The sequence below is a fragment of the Erinaceus europaeus genome, chromosome X (genome assembly GCF_950295315.1).
Source record: "Erinaceus europaeus chromosome X, mEriEur2.1, whole genome shotgun sequence".
Taxonomy (NCBI): domain Eukaryota; kingdom Metazoa; phylum Chordata; class Mammalia; order Eulipotyphla; family Erinaceidae; genus Erinaceus; species Erinaceus europaeus.
This window is the reverse complement of record NC_080185.1, coordinates 107,977,457-108,001,806: the sequence shown is the minus strand read 5'-3', so window position 1 is coordinate 108,001,806 and position 24,350 is coordinate 107,977,457. Positions and strand designations below refer to the sequence as shown.

The 24,350-nt window shown below is 37.3% G+C and overlaps 1 protein-coding gene across 1 annotated transcript in view; it reads left to right on the top strand.

Moving 5' to 3' along the window:
• Nucleotides 1-24,350, top strand: part of IL1RAPL1 (interleukin 1 receptor accessory protein like 1) — a 1,270,353-nt gene that overhangs the window by 176,878 nt on the left and 1,069,125 nt on the right. Inside the window, exon 2 of the mRNA XM_007518830.3 lies at nucleotides 23,627-23,731. Coding sequence (XP_007518892.1) covers nucleotides 23,650-23,731 — 82 coding nt within the window. The 5' untranslated portion in view covers nucleotides 23,627-23,649. The remainder of the gene's footprint in view (nucleotides 1-23,626; nucleotides 23,732-24,350) is intronic.

Genomic DNA, 24,350 nt, shown 5'->3' with positions numbered 1-24,350 from the left:
CTCGTTTTTCTTTTTCTACTTAACTTCAGTAATATTTTTATTCTCATAAAGTGTTATATTAATATTAATAATAAATTCTATATTACAAAAACCAGTAGCCAAATCTCCAGTTCGTCTTATATCAGCCCGTTGCCTAATTTGACCTAGTTTACAAGTTCTAAATCAAAACAGTTTTTCCTGACTATTCCTCCTAGCTCATTTCTATCCATAGATAACTTTGATTATTTCATTTTTTGTTTGATTTTTTTTTACCTCATTATGTTGTCATTCAAGGACTCAATCATAAGCTCTCTATTTTATCCCCTCTCTATAAGTGACTCTATCTAGTTCATTTTATCATATTATTATGGAAATTATAATTTACACGAGAGTTGTTGATTCATTGCTACAGTCACCTACCTCCTAGTGATAGGTGTCTACACAGCACTTCCACCACCAACTCATGTCCCTCTTCATTGTGCACTGGATACCCGATTCCATCCCCACATTTTCCTTTAGTTCAGAGTCATTTGCTCTGCTGCAATATATGCCATCTAGTACAGTTCCCCTCCTGTGTTTCCCATTTCTTGTCTTGCCTCTTAAGTACCACTTAAAAGTGAGATAATTTATTGAATAGAATTCATCCTTCTCCCTCTTGTTTATCTCTATAGGAGAACGATTGCTGGGTCAAAGGGTAGGTCCATTTCTGGTGTTTTAAAAATTCTATTATTTTCCACAAAGGTGAGACTGATTTGAATTCCCACTAGCAGCATAGAAAGGTTCCTTTTAAATCCATATCCTTGCCAACATTTGTTGCTTTTTTCCTTTCTAATGTATGGCATTCTCATAGGTGTAATATGGTATCTAATTGTTGTTTTTATTTACATTTATCTTATAATCAATGATTTGGAGCACATTTTCATGTCTATCTTTTGGATCTCTTATTTGGTGAATATCCTCTCCCCATTTTTAGATGGAGTTGGTTGCTTTTTTATGTTTTATAAGTATTTTACTTATTTATTAGAGACAGAAATTGAGAGGGATGGGGAAGACAGCAAGGAAGAGAGACAAGAGAAACAACTGCATCATTTTTTCACCACATGAAGCTTTCCCCCTGCACGTGGGGACTGGGGGCTTGAACCTGGGTCCTTGCACATTGTAACATGTGGACTCAACCAGGTGTACTAGCACACGGCCCCAAGTTGTTTTATAAAAATAAAAAAACACGTGTTGCCATATTTATATTTGATATTGTTGACTTTAAAATAAAGCAATAAAACATAAAGATGAACAATATAGAATGCCCAGGGAATTAATCAACCAAGAAGAACTCACAATAATTATTAACATCTATGTTCCAAACAAAAGGGCAGTAAAATAGGTAAAACATTTACTAAGACACCTGAGTAAGTACACGACAGCAATATATATATATATATATATATATATATATATATATATATATATATATATATATATATGACTTTAGCTTCCCACATTTCAGAGAAGATCAACCAGGCAAAAAAAATTAACAAGGTAATAAGGAAATTAAGTGAATAAATGGATAGGTTAGACCTTCTAGATATCTTCAGAGCAGGCCACCCCAAGAAAACAGAGTATATATTTTCTCAAACCTTCATGGAATATGTCCTCTGATACACTACATGCTAGGCCACAATGAAAGCATTAATAAATTCAGGATATAAAAATAATTCCAAGAATCTTTTGAGACCACAGAGGAATTAAAATAATCCTCAATAACAAGTAGAAAGAGAAAAATCCCAAAATATGGAAGCTCAACAGTGAATCACTTAATAATTACTAGGTGAAAGAGTAAATTAAAGAGCAAATAAAAATGTTCCTGGAAACAAATGAAAATGAAGACAGTATGTGGAACACAGCTAAAGAAGTACTAAGGAAAATTCATAGCTATTTTTCATACATCAAGAAGCAAAATCATCATTATCATCATCATCATCATCAATCTGACTTATCACTTTATGGATCTATAAAAAGAAGAACAGAAGAAACCCAAAGCAAGCAGAAGGAGTGAAATAATAAAAATTAGAGTAGAAGTCTATAACATTGAAAACCAAAAAAACTATACAAATGATCAATGAAGCAAAGAGTTTGTAAACAAAAATTGATAAATTCCTCACCAGATTCACTAAAAAAGGAAAAAAATTGTAATGTAAATGAAAGGGGAAAGATTACAATATATACAGGAGAAATCTAAAATATTATGTAAGACTTTTATGAACAACTATACACCACCAAGCTGGAGAACCAGGAAGAGATGGATACGTTCTTGGAAGCATACAGCCTCCCAAAACTAAACCGGGAGGAACTGGAAAACATGAATAGTTCAATCATAGTCAAAGAAATTGAAAAGGTAATAATAATAATAAAATACTTCACCAATATTAAAAGCCCAAGCCCAGATGGTTTACAAATGAATCATACAAACCTTTTATGGAGGAGCTGCTAGCTATACTTCAAGCTCTTTCAAAATATCAAAGACATAGAAACATTCCCTAACACCTTTTGCAAAGTAGGCAGAGACACCACAACAAAAAAAGGAAACTGTAGACCAATATCCTTGATGAAAATAGATGCCAAGATACTCAACAAAATTCTAGCTAACTATACATAGCAGTATATATTGAGACAAATTTGCACCACCACCAAGTAATGTTTATCGCAGGGATGCAGGGCTTGTTCAATATATATAAATAAATAAATGTGATCCACCACACCAACAAAAAGAAAACAAATAACCACATCTTAGTATATTCAGAGAAATCCCTTGACTTCCTTTCATGATCAAAACATTAAAAATCATGAGGATAGAAGTTAAATACCTCAGCCTATTTGATACATAGTGTATACATAGCAGCACTATAGTCTACAGTGTCCTTTTGCTTCCAACATTTTCTTCTAAATATTGGATGCCATCCCCATCAAGGTGGCACCAAATTTCTTTCTTTTTTTTTTTCCTCCAGGGTTATTGCTGGGCTCGGTGCCTGCACCATGAATCCACCGCTCCTGGAGGCCATTTTTTCCCCTTTTTGTTGCCCTAGTTGTTGCAGCCTCGTTGCGGTTATTATTATTGCCATTGTTGACGTTGCTTTGTTGTTGGATAGGACAGAGAGAAATGGAGAGAGGAGGGGAAGACAGAGAGAGAGGGGAGAGAAAGATAGACACCTGCAGACCTGCTTCACCGCCCGTGAAGCGACTCCCGTGCAGGTGGGGAGCCGGGGGCTCGAACCGGGATCCTTACGCCGTCCCTGAGCTTTGCGCCACGTGCGCTTAACCCACTGCGCCGCCCCAGACTCCTGGCACCAAATTTCTATGAGACGGTAGGAAAAAGCTACAGAAGTTTATCTGGAACCACAAAGTACTTAGGATTGCCAAAGCGGTCGAGAAAAAAGAACAATACTGGAAGCTTCATACTTCCAGACCAAAGTATATTATGGGGCTATTGTAATCAAAACTGTCTGGCACTGGAACAGAAACAGACTTTCATACCAGTCGAATAGAATTAAGAGCTCAGAAATAAGCCCTTACACTTACAGACATCTAATTTTTTGCAAAGATTGGGAAAAACATTAAATGGGGGTAAAGAAAGTCTCTTCAACAAATGGTGTTAGGAAAATTGGCTTGAACCATGCAGAAGAATGAAACTGGACCAGTACATTTCACCACACACAAATGTAAATTCCAACTGGATCAAAGAATTAGATAGTAGACCAGAAACTATCAAATATTTAGTGTAAATTATTGACAGACCTCTTTTTGAGATATGCTGCAGACTGCCACAGTGGATGAGCAGCAGGAGGGTCAGGGGTCTTGTAGGCAACCTCCCAGGTGGGTCAGGAGTCAGCACGAGGGAGAACAGATAGACAACACATTCTATTGGAGGGTGAATCTGAACTCATTTTAATAGTGAAACTGCATTAGCTTTTATACTTTTGGCAGGCTACATGTCACTCCCCTATAACTGTAAAGAATGGGTAAAGAATGGTACAATGCTTAGTATCGTTCTGTTCTCAGGGGAGGTCATACCGAGAATTGTTTTAGACTTTTGCTGAGGGCTATCTCTACCACTAATCTTCTATGGGGGGCATACAGATCTTTGCCTAGTCGTGGGCCACTGCTCATCTAGGTCTGGTACAGTTTAACTATTAATCTTTCTTTGTTTCAATACGTCAACTTGTACCAGGGAGGCCTCAATCTCTGCATTGTTTCTATGAGGGGCAAGTCATAACATGACTTCTTTTGTCCGTCTATGCTGACCCACCTTCCCCACTTTCATAATGTAACTTTTAAATATGCTCCTGTGTAAGGGAGAGGGGGTGCTTATGACTCTCCATTTTCACCAGGCACTGCCAAAGCACTATTAATCAATTGTGACAGTATAATTATTTGTAACAATAATGGGGGGAGAATGCGTTGTCCCACTCTCGTCCTTTCTGCCCAGCTTCCTTGAAGTCTGAATGCAGGTCCAGAGGAGATGACCCTGTCAGGCTCCCTGGCGTTCGTGATGGGGGGCGCCGCAGAGATAGACTTTCAAAACATCTTTGATGACTCAGATCAAACTGTAAGTGGGGGGGGGGAAGCAAAACTAAACGAATGAGACTACATTAAGCTGAAAACCTTCTGTACAGCCAAAGAAACCATGGATACATATGCATTTTACCTGATGCACCACTCACTGCCTGGCCCCCCTTTTTTGCTTTTTAAAATGGGTTTAGTGGACCAGCAGCTTTGACATCCAGGTTATCAGACACTTTGAAAGTTTTCTGAAATTATTCTAACATGTAACTATAGTTGAGAAGCACCTTAACTTTTCTATTGTGCTACTTCCTTCACAAGTTGTTATGGCTGGAAAAAGAAAACTTAATTGGTACATGTAACAGACAAGTATTGGTAGTCTAATGAGCATAAAGCCTCTTTTTCTTAATACTTTGTGTATGCTACTGTAATACTGCTGGATTTTAAACATACAGAAGTGTGATACGGTCAGGCTTATCCAACAATCTGTTAGAGATATTGGTTGGGAGAATTCACAAAAGAGAAGTGATCAACTTAGCTAGGGTCATATTTTCAACCCATAAGAGAGAAGAAGAAATATATTTATTTTTCCCTCCATGATTTTTCAATTGCCTCATTCAATCTGCTGACTTTGGAACCCACAAAATTTCTTTGGTATGTGTGTTTGCAGTTGAATTACAATAGAGAGCATAATGAATATAAAAAAGGCATAAGAAAAATGAATTCGAAAAGTGGCAGATAGAAATAGTATAGTATTTACTCACTCTATTCTTGAGTACAGTGAAGGTTCCATTTTAGCTAGTAAGAGTCATCCATTTACTGAATATTTTTCTGTCATCAAATACTTATGAATTGTATTGAATTTCACAGAATTTTTGGCAGCATGTGGAATATTTCAATTTATTCAATAATTCCCAGTAATTAGAATGTAGAGTTATTACATCTGATTATTTCAGTTAAGGCTGAAGTTATCAGCGTGGTCCTGTAAATGTATAGTGGCTAATTACAATACACAATACCTAACTGTGTACAAATGTTTAATGCTAGTCATATAATGTATTTTAATTTCTCTGACATAGGGCTGGGCACTGGCACACCTAGTTGAGTGCCTATGTTACTGTGCACAATTAGCCAGGCTCAAGCTCCCACTCTCCATCTGCAGGGGGGAAACTTCACTAGTGGTGAAACAGCTTTGCAAATGTCTGTCTTTCTCTCTCCCTCTCTGTATCTCTCTCTCTCAATCTCTCTCTTTCCTATCAAATAAAAAAAAGAATTAAATAGCCTTCTGAAGTGGTGGGCTGGTGGGAGTAGGGCATTTAGTGCAGCAGGTTAAGCACACGTGATGCGAAGCGCTAGGACTGGCTTGAGGATCCTGGTTCAAGCCCCCGGCTCCTCACCTGCAGGGGAGTCGCTTTACAGGAGGTGAAGCAGGTCTGCAGGTGTCTTCCTTTCTCTCCCCCTCTCTGTCTTCTCCTCTTCTCTCGTTTCTCTCTGTCCTGCCCAACAACGATGACACCAATAACAACTATAATAACAACAACAATAAAAAAACAAGGGCAACAAAAAGGGAAAATAAATAAATAAATATTAAGAAAAAAAAGAATGATAACCCCAGTAGCAATAAAAAATAAGCTGAGGTAAAGACTATTCCCTACCCTATTTAGGATGAGGAGTTTGAAGTATAAAGATATTAAATATTATTAACTTTTCAAAGTTTGCACAGCTGGTCAAAGTTGAACTGGGTTTCAGACAGGCTGCTTTACTTCTGATTATATGCACTTAACCACTTTAATTTTATATTTCTTCAAGTCTGTTTTTGCAGACAAGTATTAGCTAGTGCCAGGGATTTTTTTTCTCTAAGGTTATTGCTGGGGATCAATGTATGCACTAGAAATCCACTGATCTGGTGGCCACTTTTTTGTCATTGTTGTTGCTATTGTTGTTGGATAGGACCAAGATAAATAGAGAGAGGAGGGGAAGACAGAGAGCGGTAGAGAGAGATAGAGGCCTACAGACCTACTTCACTGCTTATGAAGTGACCCCCCTGCAGGTGTGTGTGGTGGGGTTGAGGGGTGGGGGACTCGGACCGGGATCCTTGAGCTTTGCTTAAACCAGTGCTTTATCATATGTGCTTAAACCAGTGCATTACTGCCTGGCCCTCCATGCCAGGTATTTTCTAATCTATCACTGTCTACATTAAGAATATCTAGATGTTCCAATGGATGATTGCATAAAATTAGTATTGATATTGAAACCTTTTAAAGAAAGTCTGTCCCTTAAAGAAGGTGATTCCCATAAGACGGGCAATTCACCTGATTTTTCAAAACTGAAAGAAAACTGTTTCCAAATATATGTTGATAATGTTATGGAAATAGATTTTTCTTTTTTTAAATTTCTTTATTGGGGAATTAATGTTTTACATTCCACAGTAAATACAATAGTTTGTACATGCATAACATTTCCCAGTTTTCCATATAACAATACAACCCCCACTAGGTCCTCTGTCATCCTTCTTGGATCTGTATTCTCCCCACCCACACACCCACCCCAGAGTCTTTTAATTTGGTGCAATATGCCAATTCCAGTTCAGGTTCTACTTGTGTTTTCTCTTCTGATCTTGTTTTTCAACTTCTGCCTGAGAGTGAGATCGTCCCATATTCATCCCTCTGTTTCTGACTTATTTCACTTAACATGAATTTTTCAAGGTCCATCCAAGATCGGCTGAAAATGGTGAAGTCACCATTTTTTACATATGATTAGTATTCTTATATATATATATATATATATATATACCACAACTTGCTCAGCCACTCATCTGTTGTTGGACACCTGGGTTGCTTCCAGGTTTTGGCTATTACAAATTGTGCTGCCAAGAACATATGTGTACACAGATCTTTTTGGATGGGTGTGTTGGGTTCCTTAGGATATATCCCCAAGAGAGGAATTGCAGGATCATAGAGTAGGTCCATTTCTAGCCTTCTGAGAGTTCTCCAGTCTGTTCTCCATAGAGGTTGGACCAATTTACATTCCCACCAGCAGTGCAGGAGGGTTCCTTTGACCCCACAACCTCTCCAACTGCTACCTTTTCTGATGTATGACATTTTCACAGGAGTAAAGTGGTATCTCATTGTTGCCTTTACTTGCATTTTCTGACAATCAAAGACTTGGAGCATTTTTTCATGTGTTTCTCAGCCTTCTGGATATCTTCTGTGGTGAATAGTCTGTCTATGACCTCTCCCTATTTTTGGATGGGGTTATTTGTTGTCTTGTTGTTGAGGTTTGCACGTTCTTTATATATTATTGCTATTAGCCTCTTGTCTGATGTATGGCATGTAAAGATCTCCCATTCTGTGAGGTGTCTCTTGGTTTGGGTAGTAGTTTCTTTAGCTGTGCAGAAGCTTTTTTATTTGATGTAGTCCCATAGGTTTATGATTGCCTTAGTCTTCTTTGTAATTGGATTCGTTTCATTGAAGATGTCTTTAAAATTTATGTGGAAAAGAGTTCTACCAATATTTTCCTCTAAGTATCTGATGGTTTCTGGTGTAACATCCAAGTCCTTGATCCACTTGGAATTTACTTTTGTATTTGGTGAAATACAATGGTTCAGTTTCATTCTTCTGCATGTTTCAACCCATTTTCCCAACACCATTTGTTGAAGGGAAATAGACTTTTTCTATATTTATATGCAGTCTTACTGATCTCTTCTTTATCTGGCTTGAAAATATATGTATATGATTGTTCACACAGTTTCTGACTAAAGCATTATGATACTAAGCAGTGATTAGAATGCAAAGTCTAAACAGAAAGTAATTGCCTTACTGTAATTTAAACTTTTAAACATTTTTGTGCTTCAAATAATTAATTGACCTACTTGACTTTTAATTTCTTGTTATATTTATTTATTGGATAGAGATTGGTAAGGAGCTGAGAAGGAATAGGGAGCTAGAGAGGGAGAGAGACAGAAAGACACCTTAGGACTGCTTCACCACTCGTGAAGTTTTTCCCCTGCAGGTGGGAACTGGGGGCTTGAGCCTTGGTCTTTGCACATTGTAATGTGTGTACTTAACCAGGTGTGCCACCACCCGGCCCTGATTCTAAAAAATTTATATAGCTATAAAACATACTTTAAAAAGAGTTATAACTCCTAAAGACTTAAAAATCACTGCAGTTGAAAGATTTATTTAATTCACTAATTAATGATGAAACTAGAAGAGTTGTTATGTTTGGTTCAAGGAGGATATCAAATAACCAGAAGTTTATATGTAGTAAAGCAGTTTTGGAATGGATTTGCCACCACTGGTTTATATATAGGGCAATAATAAGTTGTATCCTACTGACAGAAATAATTTGCAAATTATTTGATAATTATCTGCATTACTACCAGATTTTTAGTAATACACTTTATCTTCACAGAGTTCTAAAATATCATATTGGGAGACAACGTTGTGCATATGAAATCAGCAGATCTGCCTATAGGAACAACCTTCCCTTAAAGGGATATTATTGACTCTGAAATCTTTGCTATTTCCTTAAAGTTGTTATTATGCACATGTTATGGCATTTACTTCCATGTATATTACATTTCATTCTTTCAGTTATCCAATAAATACTTATAACCTGTTATCTACTTGTACCTGTTTAATGGTTGTCAACAGACTACAAAATGTGTGGTCATGTTTATGTGGGTGTCTGTCCAGAATCTACTTTAATTAGACTTATTAATCTAAAAAGGAGCTGGGGAAACTTTTCCCTACCAAGGGCCACTTGGATATTTATAACATCACTTGGAGACCACATAAATGTATCAACCTAAAAATGAAAATTTAATGTTGCTTTGCAAAAAAAATAACTAGATTTATTGAATTTTGTGTCCCACCTGCGGTTGCCTTGGCAGTGGCAGACCAAATGAGTTTTGTCAGCAGTAAAAAGCCCTTAGACTGGATGTGACCCACCCATCATCTAAACATACATATCTTCCTGAACAATAGCTATACTGTAGATTGTCAAATGTATAGATTTGTTTTCACTAGTTTTTTTCCCAAATGTTCCATGCACTATTTTTCTCTACCTTTAATTTCCTGCCTAGGATATTTTATTTACAAAAAGGAAACACTGACAAAAACCATAGGATAAGAGGGGTACAACTCCACACAGTTCCCACCACCAGAACTCCATATACCATCTCCTCCCCTGATAGCTTTCCTATTCTTTATCCCTCTGGGATAATGGACCCAGGGTTATTATGGGTGCAGAAGGTAGAAGGTCATACTTTCATAGGATATTTTAAATCTTTTTCTCTCTCATCCCAAATGAGCCTAAACCTTACCCTCATTTGAGAATATTTTCATTGACTCCCTAGGTTGTGCTTCCATAGATTTGAGAATTGTTTCATTACAACAACTACCACTCAGTGTAGTTGCTGATGTTCATGTCTCTCTTTCATGTGGTCCTTGACTAAAGTGATCATTTCCTTTTTTTTTTTCAAATTTATTTTTCCCTTTTGTTGCCCTTTTTTTTTTTTAATGTTGTTGATGTTGTCGTTGTTGGATAGGACAGAGAGAAGTGGAGAGAGGAGGGGAAGACAGAGAGGGGGAGAGAAAGATAGACACCTGCAAACCTGCTTCACTGCCTGTGAAGCAACTCTCCTGCAGGTGGGGAGCCACTGGCCGGTCCTTGCGCTTTGTGCCACGTGCGCTTAACCCACTGCGCCACCACCTAACTCCCTAAAGTGATCATTTCCTAATGAATTCAAATATCTAATATTGAAACAACATCTAGAAAATGATAGGCACTCATACCATTTAAAAGATAAGTGTATAAATATCCAAAGATAATTGCCATAACTTTTGAAGCAGTTTTTTTTTTCTGGAACAAAATGTTTTTAAGGTAGTTTTTAGTTTCAGTGTTTTTTTCTTTAAGTGTATTTTACCATCTCCATTGGAGATCTGTACCATAACTTTAACCTGTGTTGCTTATGTAGATTGCACAGTTGGTAATATACTTTCACCTATGTCATGCATTTTATTTATGTGACACATTTTATGCCAAGGTTTCACACCTGTGCCATTCCACTTCTTTTAGAGAACTCATCTTTTATACCTTTAAAATATTCAGATAGAGACATACATTTATTTTATTTTATTTATAAAAAGGAAACACTGACAAAACCATAGGATAAGAGTGGTATAACTTCACATAATTCCCACCACCAGAACTCCATATCCCATCCCTTCCCTTGATAGCTTTCCTATTCTTTAACCAACCGTCTGGGAGTATGGACCCAAGGTCATTGTGGGATGCAGAAGGTGGAAGGTCTGGCTTCTGTAATTGCTTCCCTGCTGAACATGGACGTTGACAGGTTGATCCATACTCCCAGCCTGCCTCTCTCTTTCCCTAGTGGAGCAGGATTCTGGGGAATTGGAGCTTCAGGACACATTGGTGGGGTTGTCTGTCTAGGGAAGTCTGGGTCTTAAAACTTTGAAGTGGGCATTTACTACTTTAGTATGTTGGGAAAATTATTTTAAATGAAATATACATGACACAAATTTATGTCCATACTTTGTAGATGAAAAAAACCGATTTTTATAGAGGTGGAATAATTTACCTAAACTATCATACAGTAAGAATCTTGATCTAGGGGACCAGGTAGTAGCACACCAGGTTAGGTGCACATGGTGCAAAGTGCAAGGATCCCAATTTGAGCCCCCGGCTCCCTACCTGCAGGGGTGTTGCTGCACGAGTGGTGAAGCAGGTCTGCAGGTGTCTATATTTCTTTTCCCCTTCTGGTTTCCCCTCCTCTCTCATTTCTCTCTGTCCTATCATACAACAACATCAATAAAAGCGACAGTAATGACAAAAATAGAAAAAAATGACGCCAGGAGCAGTGGATTCATAGTGCAGGTACCAATAACCCTAAAGGCAAAAGAGAGAGGGGAGAGAGAGAGGGAGAGAGGGACAGAGGGAGAGAGGGAGAGAGAGAGAGAGAGAGAATCTTAATTTTTTCTAATTGAACATAGGATTTTGGAACTTCAGGCATAAAAGTCTTTTTGCATAACCATTATGCTACTTCTCCCAGCCCATTGTTCTCATTATAAAACCATTTTTCTCTGCTTTCTTGATCCTAGATTAAAAATAAAGAGCTGGAGGACAATTACTGAATGGTTTTCTCATATGTAGAATACAGATGACCAAAGCATATGAACTTGCAAAAAACATACAAACAAAGCAAGGGAACTATCTTTCAGAATGTTGGTTGTGAGAGATCATAGGCCTTTGGTGGTGTATACAGTGTGAAATTAACCCTGAAATCTTATAGTTCAGTAAACCAGTACCAAATCACTAGTCACTTTTTAAAAGAAGCAGATTAAAACAAATTAGTACTTCTCTCCATTTTAGTTTAAAACTTACCTTTGCCCATTTTCACTATCCTTTTGCTCATGAGAAAAGATACCTTAACCCAACCATATGCTGCTTGCAAGAATCCCATCTGTCACAACAAGATAAACACAGACTTAAAGTGAAAGGATGAAAAACTATCATACAGGCTAACGGACCACAAAAAAGGACAGGAACAGCCATTCTCATCTCAGACACGATAGATTTTAAATTAAATAAAGTAATAAAAGATAGGCAAGGACATTACATAATGATTAGAGGATCAATCAGCCAAGAAGACTTAACAATTATTAACATCTATGCATCCAATGAGGGACCATCTAAATACATTAAGCACCTACTGAAAGAATTTCAAAAATACATCAATAGTAATACAATAATAGTGGGAGACTTCAATACCCCACTCTCACACTTAGACAGATCGACAAAGCAGAGAACCAATAAAGATACAAGAGAATTGAATGAAGAGATCGACAGACTAGACCTCTTGGACATTTTCAGACTCCCCCACCCCAAAAAACTGGAATACACCTTCTTTTCAAATCCACATAACACATACTCAAGGATAGACCACATGTTAGGCCACAAAGACAGCATCAATAAATTCAAGAGCATTGAAATCATCCCAAGTATCTTCTCAGACCACAGAGAAGTAAAACTAACATTTAACAACAAACAGAAAATTATTAAAAGACACAGAATTTGGAAACTAAACAACATGCTCCTTAAGAACCACTGGGTCAGAGACTCACTCAAGCAGGAAATTCAAATGTTCCTGGAAACTAATGAAAATGAAGACACAACCTATCAAAATATTTGGGACAAAGCTAAAGCAGTACTGAGAGGGAAACTTATAGCCATACAATCACATATTAAACACCAAGAAGAAGCTCAAATGAACGACCTTACTGCACACCTCAAGGACTTAGAGGAAGAGGAACAAAGGAACCCTAAAGCAACCAGAAGGACAGAAATCACTAAAGTTCGAGCAGAAATAAACAACATCGAAAATAAAAGAACCATACAAAAGATCAATGAAGCCAAATGTTGGTTCTTTGAAAGATTAAACAAAATTGACAAACCCCTAGCCAGACTCACCAAACAAAAAATAGAGAAGACTCAAATTAATAGAATTGTAAACGATGGAGGATATATCACAACTGACACCACAGAAATCCAGAGAATCCTGAAAAACTTCTATAAAGTACTATATGCCACCAAGCTAGAGAATCTGGAAGAAATGGAACAATTCCTAGAAGCATATGCCCTTCCAAAACTGAACCAAGAAGAACTACAAAATCTAAATGCACCAATCACAGACAAAGAAATTGAAACCATTATTAAGAATCTCCCCAACAACAAAAGTCCTGGACCAGATGGCTTCACAAATGAATTCTACAAAACTTTCAGGAAACAGTTAATACCCATACTTCTTAAGCTATTTCATAAGATTGAAGAAACAGGAATACTCCCCTCCACCTTCTATGAAGCCAACATCACACTGATACCAAAAGCTGATAGGGACAGAACAAAAAAGGAAAACTACAGACCAATATCTCTGATGAACATAGATGCCAAAATATTAAACAAGATCTTGGCCAACCGGATACAGCAACATATCAAAAAGATTGTTCATTACGACCAAGTGGGATTCATCCCAGGAATGCAAGGCTGGTTCAACATCCTTAAGTCAATCAATGTCATTCACCACATCAATAAAAGCAAAGCCAAAAACCACATGATTATCTCAATAGATGCAGAGAAAGCCTTTGACAAAATCCAACACCCATTCATGCTCAAAACTCTACAAAAAATGGGAATAGATGGGAAATTCCTCAAGATAGTGGAGTCTATATATAGCAAACCTACAGCCAACATCATACTCAATGGACAGAAGTTGAAAGCATTCCCCCTCAGATCGGGGACTAGACAGGGCTGTCCACTGTCACCGTTACTCTTCAACATAGTATTGGAAGAGAAAGAAATCAAAGGAATACAGATTGGAAAGGAAGAAGACAAGCTCTCACTATTTGCAGACGATATGATAGTATACATAGAAAGACCTAAAGAATCCAGCATAAAATTACTGGAAGTTATTAGGCAATATAGCAAGGTATCAGGCTACAAAATCAATGTACTAAAATCAGTGGCATTTCTTTATGCAAACACTAAATCTGAAGAAGAAGACATCCAGAAATCACTCCCATTTACTGTTTCAGCAAAATCAATCAAATACCTAGGAATAAAGTTGACCAAAGAAGTGAAAGACTTGTATGCTGAAAACTATGAGTCGCTACTCAAGGAAATAGAAACTGATACCAAGAAATGGAAAGATATCCCATGCTCATGGATTGGAAGAATAAATATCATCAAAATGAATATTCTCCCCAGAGCCATATACAAATTTAATGCAATACCCATCAAAGTTCCACCAAGCTTCTTTAAGAGAATAGATCAAACACTACAGTCATTTATCTGGAACCAGAAAACACCTAGAATTGCCAAAACCATCTTGAGGAAAAGAAACAGAAATGGAGGCTTCACTTTCCCAGACCTTAAACTATATTATAAAGCCATCATCATCAAAGAAGCATGGTACTGGAACAAAAATAGGCACACAGACCTGTGGAACAGAATTGAAAGCCCAGAAATAAATCTCAACACCTATGGGCATCTAATCTTTCATAAGGGGGCCCAAAGGATTAAATGGAAAAAGGAGGCTCTCTTCAATAAATGGTGCTGGGAAAACTGGGTTGTAACATGCAGAAGAATGAAATTGAACCACTTTATCTCACCAGAAACAAAAATCAACTCCAAATGGATCAAAGACCTAGATGTCTGACCAGAAACAATCAAATACTTAGAGGAAAACATTAGTAAAACACTTTCCCACCTACATCTCAAGGACATCTTTGATGAATCAAACCCATTTGCAAGGAAGACTAAAGCAGAAACAAACCAATGGGACTACATCAAATTGAAAAGCTTCTGCACATCCAAAGAAACTATTAAACAAACAGAGAGACCCCTCACAGAATGGGAGAAGATCTTCACATGCCATACATCAGACAAGAAACTAATCACCAAAATATATAAAGAGCTCAGCAAACTTAGCACCAAAAAAGCAAATGACCCCATCCAAAAATGGGCAGAGGATATGAACAAAACATTCACCACAGAGGAGATCCAAAAGGCTAACAAACATATGAAAAACTGCACTAGGTCACTGATTGTCAGAGAAATGCAAATTAAGACAACACTAAGATACCACCTCACTCCTGTAAGAATGGCATACATCAAAAAGGAAAGCAGCAATAAATGCTGGAGAGGATGTGGGGACAGAGGAACCCTTTTACATTGCTGGTGGGAATGTAAATTAGTACAGCCTCTGTGGAGAGCAGTCTGGAAAACTCTCAGAAGGCTAGACATGGACCTTCCATATGATCCAGTAATTCCTCTCCTGGGGTTATACCCCAAGGACTCCATAACACCCAAACAAAAAGAGGTGTGTACTTCTATGTTCATAGCAGCACAATTCATAATAGCTAAAACCTGGAAGCAACCCAGGTGCCCAACAACAGATGAGTGGCTGAGAAAGCTGTGGTATATATACACAATGGAATACTATGCAGCTATCAAGAACAATAAACCCACCTTCTCTGATCCATCTTGGACAGAGCTAGAAGGAATTATGTTAAATGAACTAAGTCAGAAAGATAAAGATGAGTATGGGATGATCCCACTCATCAACAGAATTTGACTAAGAAGATCTGAAAGGGAAACTAAAATCAGGACCTGATCAAATTGTAAGTAGGGCACCAAAGTAAAAACCCTGTCATGAGGGGTAGACATGCAGCTTCCTGGGCCAGTGGGGGGTGGGAGTGGGTGGGAGGGATGGGTCACAGTCTTTTGGTGGTGGGAATGGTGTTTATGTACACTCCTAGCATAATGTAGACATATAAATCAGTAGTTCATTAATATGAGAGGGGGAAAATCAATTGTATGTCTCAAAGTTTTTCAAAACGCAAACTGAATCTTTTTAATATATAGGCTGTGTATTTGATATGCGGACTCTCTCAAAAGCCTAGACCAAGTAGTTTAGAAGCATCCAATAGCACAGCCATATACAAGATACTGGGTGCTGTACAGCAAACCCTAACAAAAGGACTTTTCAAAGTTAACCCAATTACCAAATAATGTGATGATAACATTAAGTATCAATTGTCTTTTTGCACCCTAAGACAGCAGGAACCTCACATCTCCACTATAGAGCCGCTACTTCCCCCAGTCCTGGAATCCTTGGATAGGGCCCACTTTCCCGTATGCTTCTCCCAATCCATACCAAATAATATTGCATCCGCCGATCACAACCTAACCAACGCAACGATTGCCACCTCAACATGCTTCACCTCAGACTGTGTCCAGAGACTTCACGTGTGGAATGACAACCCTTCAGCTTCATTACTCGGGTGAGACCTTTCCTTTTATAGTACACTCTAATTTCATCTCAGGTGGTTCACTTTCTAAGAAAGTCCCATAACCTAGATATACACCAGTTTCTGTGAGAGAGAGCTTATGTTCACACGTATCCATAAACTACTGCAAAATATATACCTGAAAGCACAAGTACACTAGAGTTTGCAGTGAGTACCTCCCTAACACTTCCTCTCCACTATTCCAAGCTTGGGATCCATGATTGCTCAACAAATTGTTTGGCTTCGTATGTTAACTCTCTTTTCAATCACCAGGTTCCAGATGCCACCAGGATGCTGGCCAGGCTTCCCTGGATTGAAGACCCCACCAATGTGTCCTGGAGCTCAGCTTCCCCAGAGACACACCCTGCTAGGGAAAGATAGAGGCAGACTGGGAGTATGGACCGACCAGTCAACACCCATGTTCAGCGGGGAAGCAATTACAGAAGCCAGACCTTCTACCTTCTGCAATCCACAATGACCCTGGGTCCATGCTCCCAGAGGGCTAGAGAATGGGAAAGCTATCATGGGAGGGGGTGGGTTATGGAGATTTGGTGGTGGGAATTGTGTGGAGTTGTACCCCTCCTACCTTATGTTTTTGTTAATTAATCCTTTCTTAAAAGAAAGAAAAATAATAGCACTTTCTCATCAGAAAAGTAAAAAAAAAAAAAAAAAGAAAAGAAAAGATACCCTCAGTTCTCTAGATTGGTATCTCATCCATTCTAGAATTATCTCCTTCCCTGCTTCACTTTGCTTCAGTTTACACATAGGTCCTAATTTTCTTTATCCAAGTACAGTTTCTCTTCAATGCCTCTACTCTTAGCTATGATTTCCACATTCTACCATTCAGAAACAAGCAAACACAACATATTTCCCGCCTTACATTTTCTGATTATGTCCCTACTTATCTGAGTATGAAACTGGCCAATATCACTATTAACATATTAACACTAAAGTCACTTATCTCCTTTCCCCAAGAATTATAAAGTGATTTGATAATGGTTTTCAAAATTATGAGATTTCAGGTATATAATGTTACACCATATCCACCAAGAAAGTTCCCTGTCCCCCAACTCTCAACTAACATAGTTTTTAGAAAGCTTGAGAAACAGTATGATTGCTCTCTCTCTCTCTTTCTCTCTCTCTCGTTTTGTAAATTCGTATGCTTTAAATATCTATATTCTGTACATGAGTGAAAACATTCTGTAGTTTTCTTTCTCTTCTTAATTCAGAAAGTATATTCACCCCTGGTCCCATCCACTTTGTCCTTGAAAATGCATTATTATCTCGTCTTTCCTTCTTTCCTTCCTTCCTTCTTTCCTTCCTTCCTTCCTTCTTTCTTTCCTCCCTCCCTCCCTTCCTTCTTTCCATCCATCCATCCATCCATCCATCCATCCATCCATCCATCCATCCATCCATCCATCCATCCTTCTTTCCTTTTTTCCTCTTACCAGAGTACTGCTTTGCTGAGGTTTATGGTGGTACTGGGGATTGAATCTGGGACTTATAGTGCCTCAGGATGCATTGGATCGACCTTCCTGTGGTGCATCCCGTGAGTACCCATTCATTGGGGAAACTGACGATCCTTCCTAGCCGACTGAATCCACATGGATCCCAGTCACTTTCAAAGCCATTAACTGGCTACAGAAGAAGGGCAAACGCTAGAAGAAGAAGAAGTGCCTCAGGCATGAGAGCCTCTTTGCATAACCGTTATGCTACCTCTGCATAACTATTATGCTACCTCCCCAGCTAAACTAGCATCTCTTCTAATGGCATAGTATTCCTGTGAATATATATTCCATAACTTTTTTAATACAGTTGTCTGCCAGTGGGCCTGTAGGTTGCTTCTACACCTTGGCTAATATGAAAAATCCAACTATGAGCATGGTGGTGCATATTTTATCATTATAATATATAATCTCCCATGATTATGCACTTATTTGGTTTGCTTGCCTCACTTGACCCAACTCCTTTCTGATTTACCTTCCCTTTACTGTCTGTTTTTCTCACTTGTTATTCACTCTCATTGACTCATATTCTTAGCTTCAGAGCTGAAATTGCAAGTCTTCTATGTTTTCTTCTTGTTTATCCTAATCTATGCCTTTAACATTAGCTAGAATTATCTTTTCTTAATATTTTGTTGTTGTTATCTTTTCTTTTATGAATTTATGTCTAATATTTTAATCAACTATAAGTAGTTCTGAATAGGAGATTCCATACTCAATTTAAAATCTACTGATTCAAAATATTTTGTATATTTCTCTGTACTTATTGCCAAACATATCTTCTATTTTTCTATATTAGTATATAGTATAATAATAAAACTACTTGTTCAAGATACCTGCCTTCAGTCTACTTTTGAAGCTTCATTTTAATGCCTCTTACTTTAATATCTCTAAATTCTTGTTCTTCTCACGTCTTTTCTTGTCTGCCAGTATTCACTACTACAACATTAAGGCTGACATTTTTCTTTGTGTTCCTGCATGAATGCTTGCCAAAGGATTTCTTTCTCCTTCAAACTATACTTTCTGAAACAGTTTAGATAATTCACTTAGAATCATCTATGTGTTCTTCATTGTCTGTTATCAAAGAATTTAGGATTATGTGAAATGACACTGAATCAGTGTTAGGTGAGTCATCAAATGTATTATTAGGACATATTTAGCATACATATAGTTCTTATGACTGAAAAGATATGAAACTACAAAAATTTTCCAAGATCATAAAGTTAGAGTATGAGTGAACTATTTTGTATAGGTATTGAGGAAAATGTTCCAACTTCTTACACATTGACTGTCTTCAACTTTTATCACTACAGCCCAGAACCTGTGGTCTGCTTATAATTCATTCATGGAATTTACCAGCTTATATCCTTATAGTGATGGTTTCATACTACTTCTACAATGAGTTACTATAAACTTAGTATTTTAAAAGTGCCTGACATTTTTACCTTATAATTATGATATTTAGATGTTCAAAATGTAGTGTATATACTTGATAAAATGAAGGTGTTGAGTTGCCTGAATTTCTTCTGGAGGATCTAAGTGAGAATATGTTTCCTTGTGTTTTTTGGTTTCTTAGAAGTCTCTAACATTCTTTTGCCTACATGCCTTTTCTCCATCTTCAAAGCACATTACTCCCAGCCTCTGACCTCTGCTTCTCTGCTTATATTTTCTCTCTCTGAGAATATGATTCTTCAAATTCCTTTATGTCTGTGATTACATTGTGCTCATGAATAGTCACCTTCCATTTCAACATCCTTAGCCAAATCTGCATACTTCTACTATCATATAAGTAAGATATAATTCTATCATGAGTCTAGAAATTTGAATATGAACACTTTTAGGAATGGGCATTCTTTCATCGACCAGAGGAACATTTAACTTCCCTTTCATTCTAGAATCCGAATTCCCTTCACCTTTGCTTTAAACTATATGCTTTATCTTCCTAAAATGCTCATTCCTCTGGTAGCCCTTTCCTGTGACTTCACCAGATCCAACCTGGAGTAGGATTAATGGGTTCCTCCCTACTTCCTCAGCACATTATACTTACCATATGGTGAGAGGGTCAGAGTAATTAAGTAAGTAAGCATTTGTCTCCTTTATTGTCTGTGAGCTTTCATTAGAGTGAACTACATGGCTATGTGTCCCCATTGCACCATAGCATACCATTTTGTAACTAGTATATGCTTAATATGTGTTTATCAAATGAGGAGTTTGAATGCCCAAATTTAGTCTCTCATTCATTTTATTTTCAGTCAACATTTATTGAACATTGGGTATAAAAATATGAATAAAGCATGCATTCACTTTGGAAGGGCTTTAAATCTGATAGAATCGAGGGACATAATTAAAGAGATAAGCTAACAAAGTGGGAGTATAATGTAAATAAAACTGGAAAATACAGAAAATTGTATAGATGAGAGAATGAGTTATGTTAATAGTGTTTATATTGTTAATAATGGCAACAGAAATCCACTGCAATGAAAAAAAAACAATAGCAGCTTTTACTTACTGAATTTGTTCTGTGTGCTAGTAAAGTTTTAGGCACTATGCTATATATACTATGATGATAACCATTTTGCAAATAAGCAAATGATGTAGAGATTATTTACCATCAATAATACAGCTGATAGGTGATAATACTGGAATAAGAATCCAGAGAGGGAGATTACTTATAATCTCTGTAATATGCTCATTTTGCGTAAGACTCATTGATGGTTTGTGTGACACCAAATGGTGAGTGAAATAGGGAAATAATTTCAGGCCTGTGACACAGAAGTTGAAGTCTGTACACCATTCTCATCACCAGTTTAAATATATGCACCAAAGCTTGGTTTTCATTTTAAGACACAGTAAATTACCTCAAGTTTGTTAAATTATTATATTCATAGATTGACCAAGATTTTAAAAAAATGTGTTAGTAGGGAAATAACAGTTCATAAGATAGTTGTCACATGAGTATAATTTCCCTAGAATAGGTGTCTGCATGTCATTGTCATCACCAATTTAAATCCCTTTACCTTCCTCTGCTGGGTCCCAACACATTCTCAACCCCCTCCTTACTTCTCCCCACCGAGAAGAGTGCTCAAGGGTTTAAATCTGTGAAATCTACACAGTTAATTTTTGTTTTCACTAATATTCAATGTTTTTTTTTTGTTTATTTAAGAAAGGAGACATTAACAAAATCATAGGATGGGGGGTACAACTCCACACAATTCCCGCCACCCAATCTCCATATCCCATCTCCTCCCCTGATAGCTTTCCCATTCTCTATCCCTCTGGGAGCATGGACCCAGGGTCATTGTGGGTTGCAGAAGGTGGAAGGTCTGTAATTGCTTCTGTAATTGCTTCCCCGCTGAACATGGGCGTTGACTGGTCAATCCATACTCCCAGTCTGCCTCTCTCTTTCCCTAGTAGGCTGAGTCTCTGGGGAAGCAGAACTCCAGGACACATTGGTGGGGTCTTTAGTCCAGGGAAGCCTGGCCGGCATCCTGATGGCATCTGGAACCTGGTGGCTGAAAAGAGAGTTAACATACAAAGCCAAACAAGTTGTTGAAGAATCATGGACCCAAAGGTTGGAATAGTGGAGATGAAGTGTTAGGGGGTACTCACTGCAAACTCTAATGTACTACTGCTTACAGGTATATATTTGCCCTAGTTTATGGATACATGTGAACATATGCTCTCTCTCATAGAACCTGGTGTATATCTAGGTTTTGGGACTTTGTTAGGAAGTGAACCACCTGGGATGGAATTAGAGAATACTATGAAAGGAAAGGTCTCACCCGAGTGATGAAGCTGAAGGGTTGTTGTTCCACATCTGAAGTCTCTGGACACAGTCTGAAGTGAAGCATGCTGAGGTGGCACTCGTTGCATTGATTAGGTTGCTATCAGCGGATGCAATATTATTTGATAAGAATTGGGAGAAGTGTACGGGAAAGTGGGCCCTACCCTAAGGTCCCAGGACTGGGGGAAGTTTAGGCTCTATAGTGGAAATGTGGGGTTCCTGCTGTCTTAGGGTTCAAGAAGACAATGGATAGTTTTTGTTATCACATTATTTGGTAATTGGGTTAACTTTGAAAAGTCCCTTTGTTAGACATACAATCAATTTTCCCCCTCTCATATTGATTAAATAGTGATTTATATGACTAATATTCAATGTTTTAAGAGATTCAATTAAGGGTTTTGATGTTAACAAATTGATGCTTTCCAAACCATATTAGGAAATAGAATCTCCTACTGGCCTCTATTCCTTGTAGAAATAAAATAACTAAGAAAACAATATTTTGAACAAGAGTGAAATAACAAGATTGTTAAGCCAAAAGGCCTTGCAGTGTACAGCTGGCTCTTTGAGTTTTTTGGGTAGCACTGATTAAACTCACACCAAGAGAGGGACTGATTCTCAGTGCTAACCTGAAGGCTGAAGATACCAACTTAAAGATTCTCTGTAGCTCCAGGTAGTACAATGACTGGGAAATGGGATTCAGGTTTTAGGAATGCCCGACTCAGTCTTGTACTTTAGTGTGGCAGTTTTTCAGCTGTATCTGATTAATCAACTTTTTGGACTAGATTTTATTTATGTCTTTAGCTAAGCCTCAAAATCTTTTGTTACAATACTGAAACAGGCTGTTATCATTTAAAGGTTATAAGTTAAAATAGCTCATCCTCTATGTTTATTCTAAAAAATTACTGATTTTCCGACTAAAATGATGGTGGTGACATTACTGTATGTGATTTTGTTTTGTGAATTAAAGATGTGTTATCACAGGCTTTTATTAACATGAGTAAATTAATCATTTATAAATATCCCAAGGTATCTGAGGCTCAGGAGAGCAACAATGTTACTGTCAAATCACCATTTCAGTTTCTTCATCTTTAATAAACTCACAATTGAAATGATTGAAAGCTGAATATGATCAGTCCTCAGCTGTCTTGAAAAGAAACTTACACTGTCATAGGTTGACAATATATTTGAACTGTGTTCTGACTTGCTACTTTTTGAAATTCATTCTTGGCTCTACTAGCTCAATCTTAGGCCGGTCCTTGCGCTTTGCGCCATGTGCGCTTAACCCGCTGCGCTACAGCCCGACTCCCTTACTAGCTCAATCTTATAGAGAAATAAAAGAGGATTTTTTTTTAGAAAGACAATGTTAATTTCATCTAATTTTAAGTGAAATATTTGTCCTTTTTGAAATCCAAATACTAATGTCCCTTCTCGTATTCTTCCGAGAGCCTTGTAAGAAAAAGAAATGATGTGGCTTTCCCCTAGCGTCTATAGATAGTATACTTTCTTTTAGTGGAGACAAAAGGCTTAAAATTCTCTTGAAGTATCTTTTGGGATTTTTTTTTTGGAAATAGAATAGTAAAAGTGTATTGAAAGTTTAGGAGGTACAGAATTCATGATTTCTTTGTTGGAAAGAATGATACTAAATAAAAAAAATCTTGTTGACTCTTGGAAAATTAAAAATATCTGTGTTTGGTAGTTTATATGGAAATGAATTTTTAGTGAGAAGTTATTTTAAAGGGTTTACTTCTGCTTCCTCAACTAATATATATATCCTGTTAATTTTCTTTACTTTGTGAAATTCACTGACCCAATTACAAATGCTCAAAAGTCTATCCCAAATCTTATAGTGTTGATCTTATAGATATATTTTATATAGATATATAAATCTTATAGATATATTTATATATTTTAAATTCTTTTTTTAATCTTTGCTTTAGGTAATAGCCTATAAAGCTGGAAGATGAAAGCTCCGATTCCACACTTGATTCTCTTATATGCAACTTTCACTCAGAGTTTGAAGGTTGTGACCAAAAGAGGCTCTGGTAAGTAGTGTTCTCCCCTTTCTCTCATTCATATGGCTGTAAATGATGTTGCTGCATTTACCTGTGAAATTTGTGGAGAGGCTGGGACTTAATGGATATTCTTTTTTTTAAATTTTTTATTTATAAAAAGGAAACATTGACAAAACCATAGGATAAGAGGGGTACAGCTTTGTAAAGTTCCTACCACCAGACCTCGGTATAAAAACCTCTCCCCTGATAGCTTTCCTACTCTTTAACCCTCTGGGAGTAGGGACCTAAGATCATTGTGGGATGCAGAAGGTGGAAGGTCTGGCTTCTGTAATTGCTTCCCCGCTGAACATTGGCGTTGACAGGTTGATCCATACTCCCATCCTGTCTCTCTTATTAATATTCTTATTGTGAAAATAATATAGACTTGTTTTTCAGTGAATGGAGTATGCTCATAGATAACTAGAGAGGTTGAAATAGGTTATAAAACTGTATGATTTTCTTAATTACTATAAATTGGAATAGAGTCAATAGTAAAAGCTTGCAATTTGATTTCATTTTATAGTGTGACTCTCAACATTCTTATATAAAGTATGTTATTTTAATTTTTACATATCAATACTGTGATTTTTTCATGTTAACTTTTTCTGTT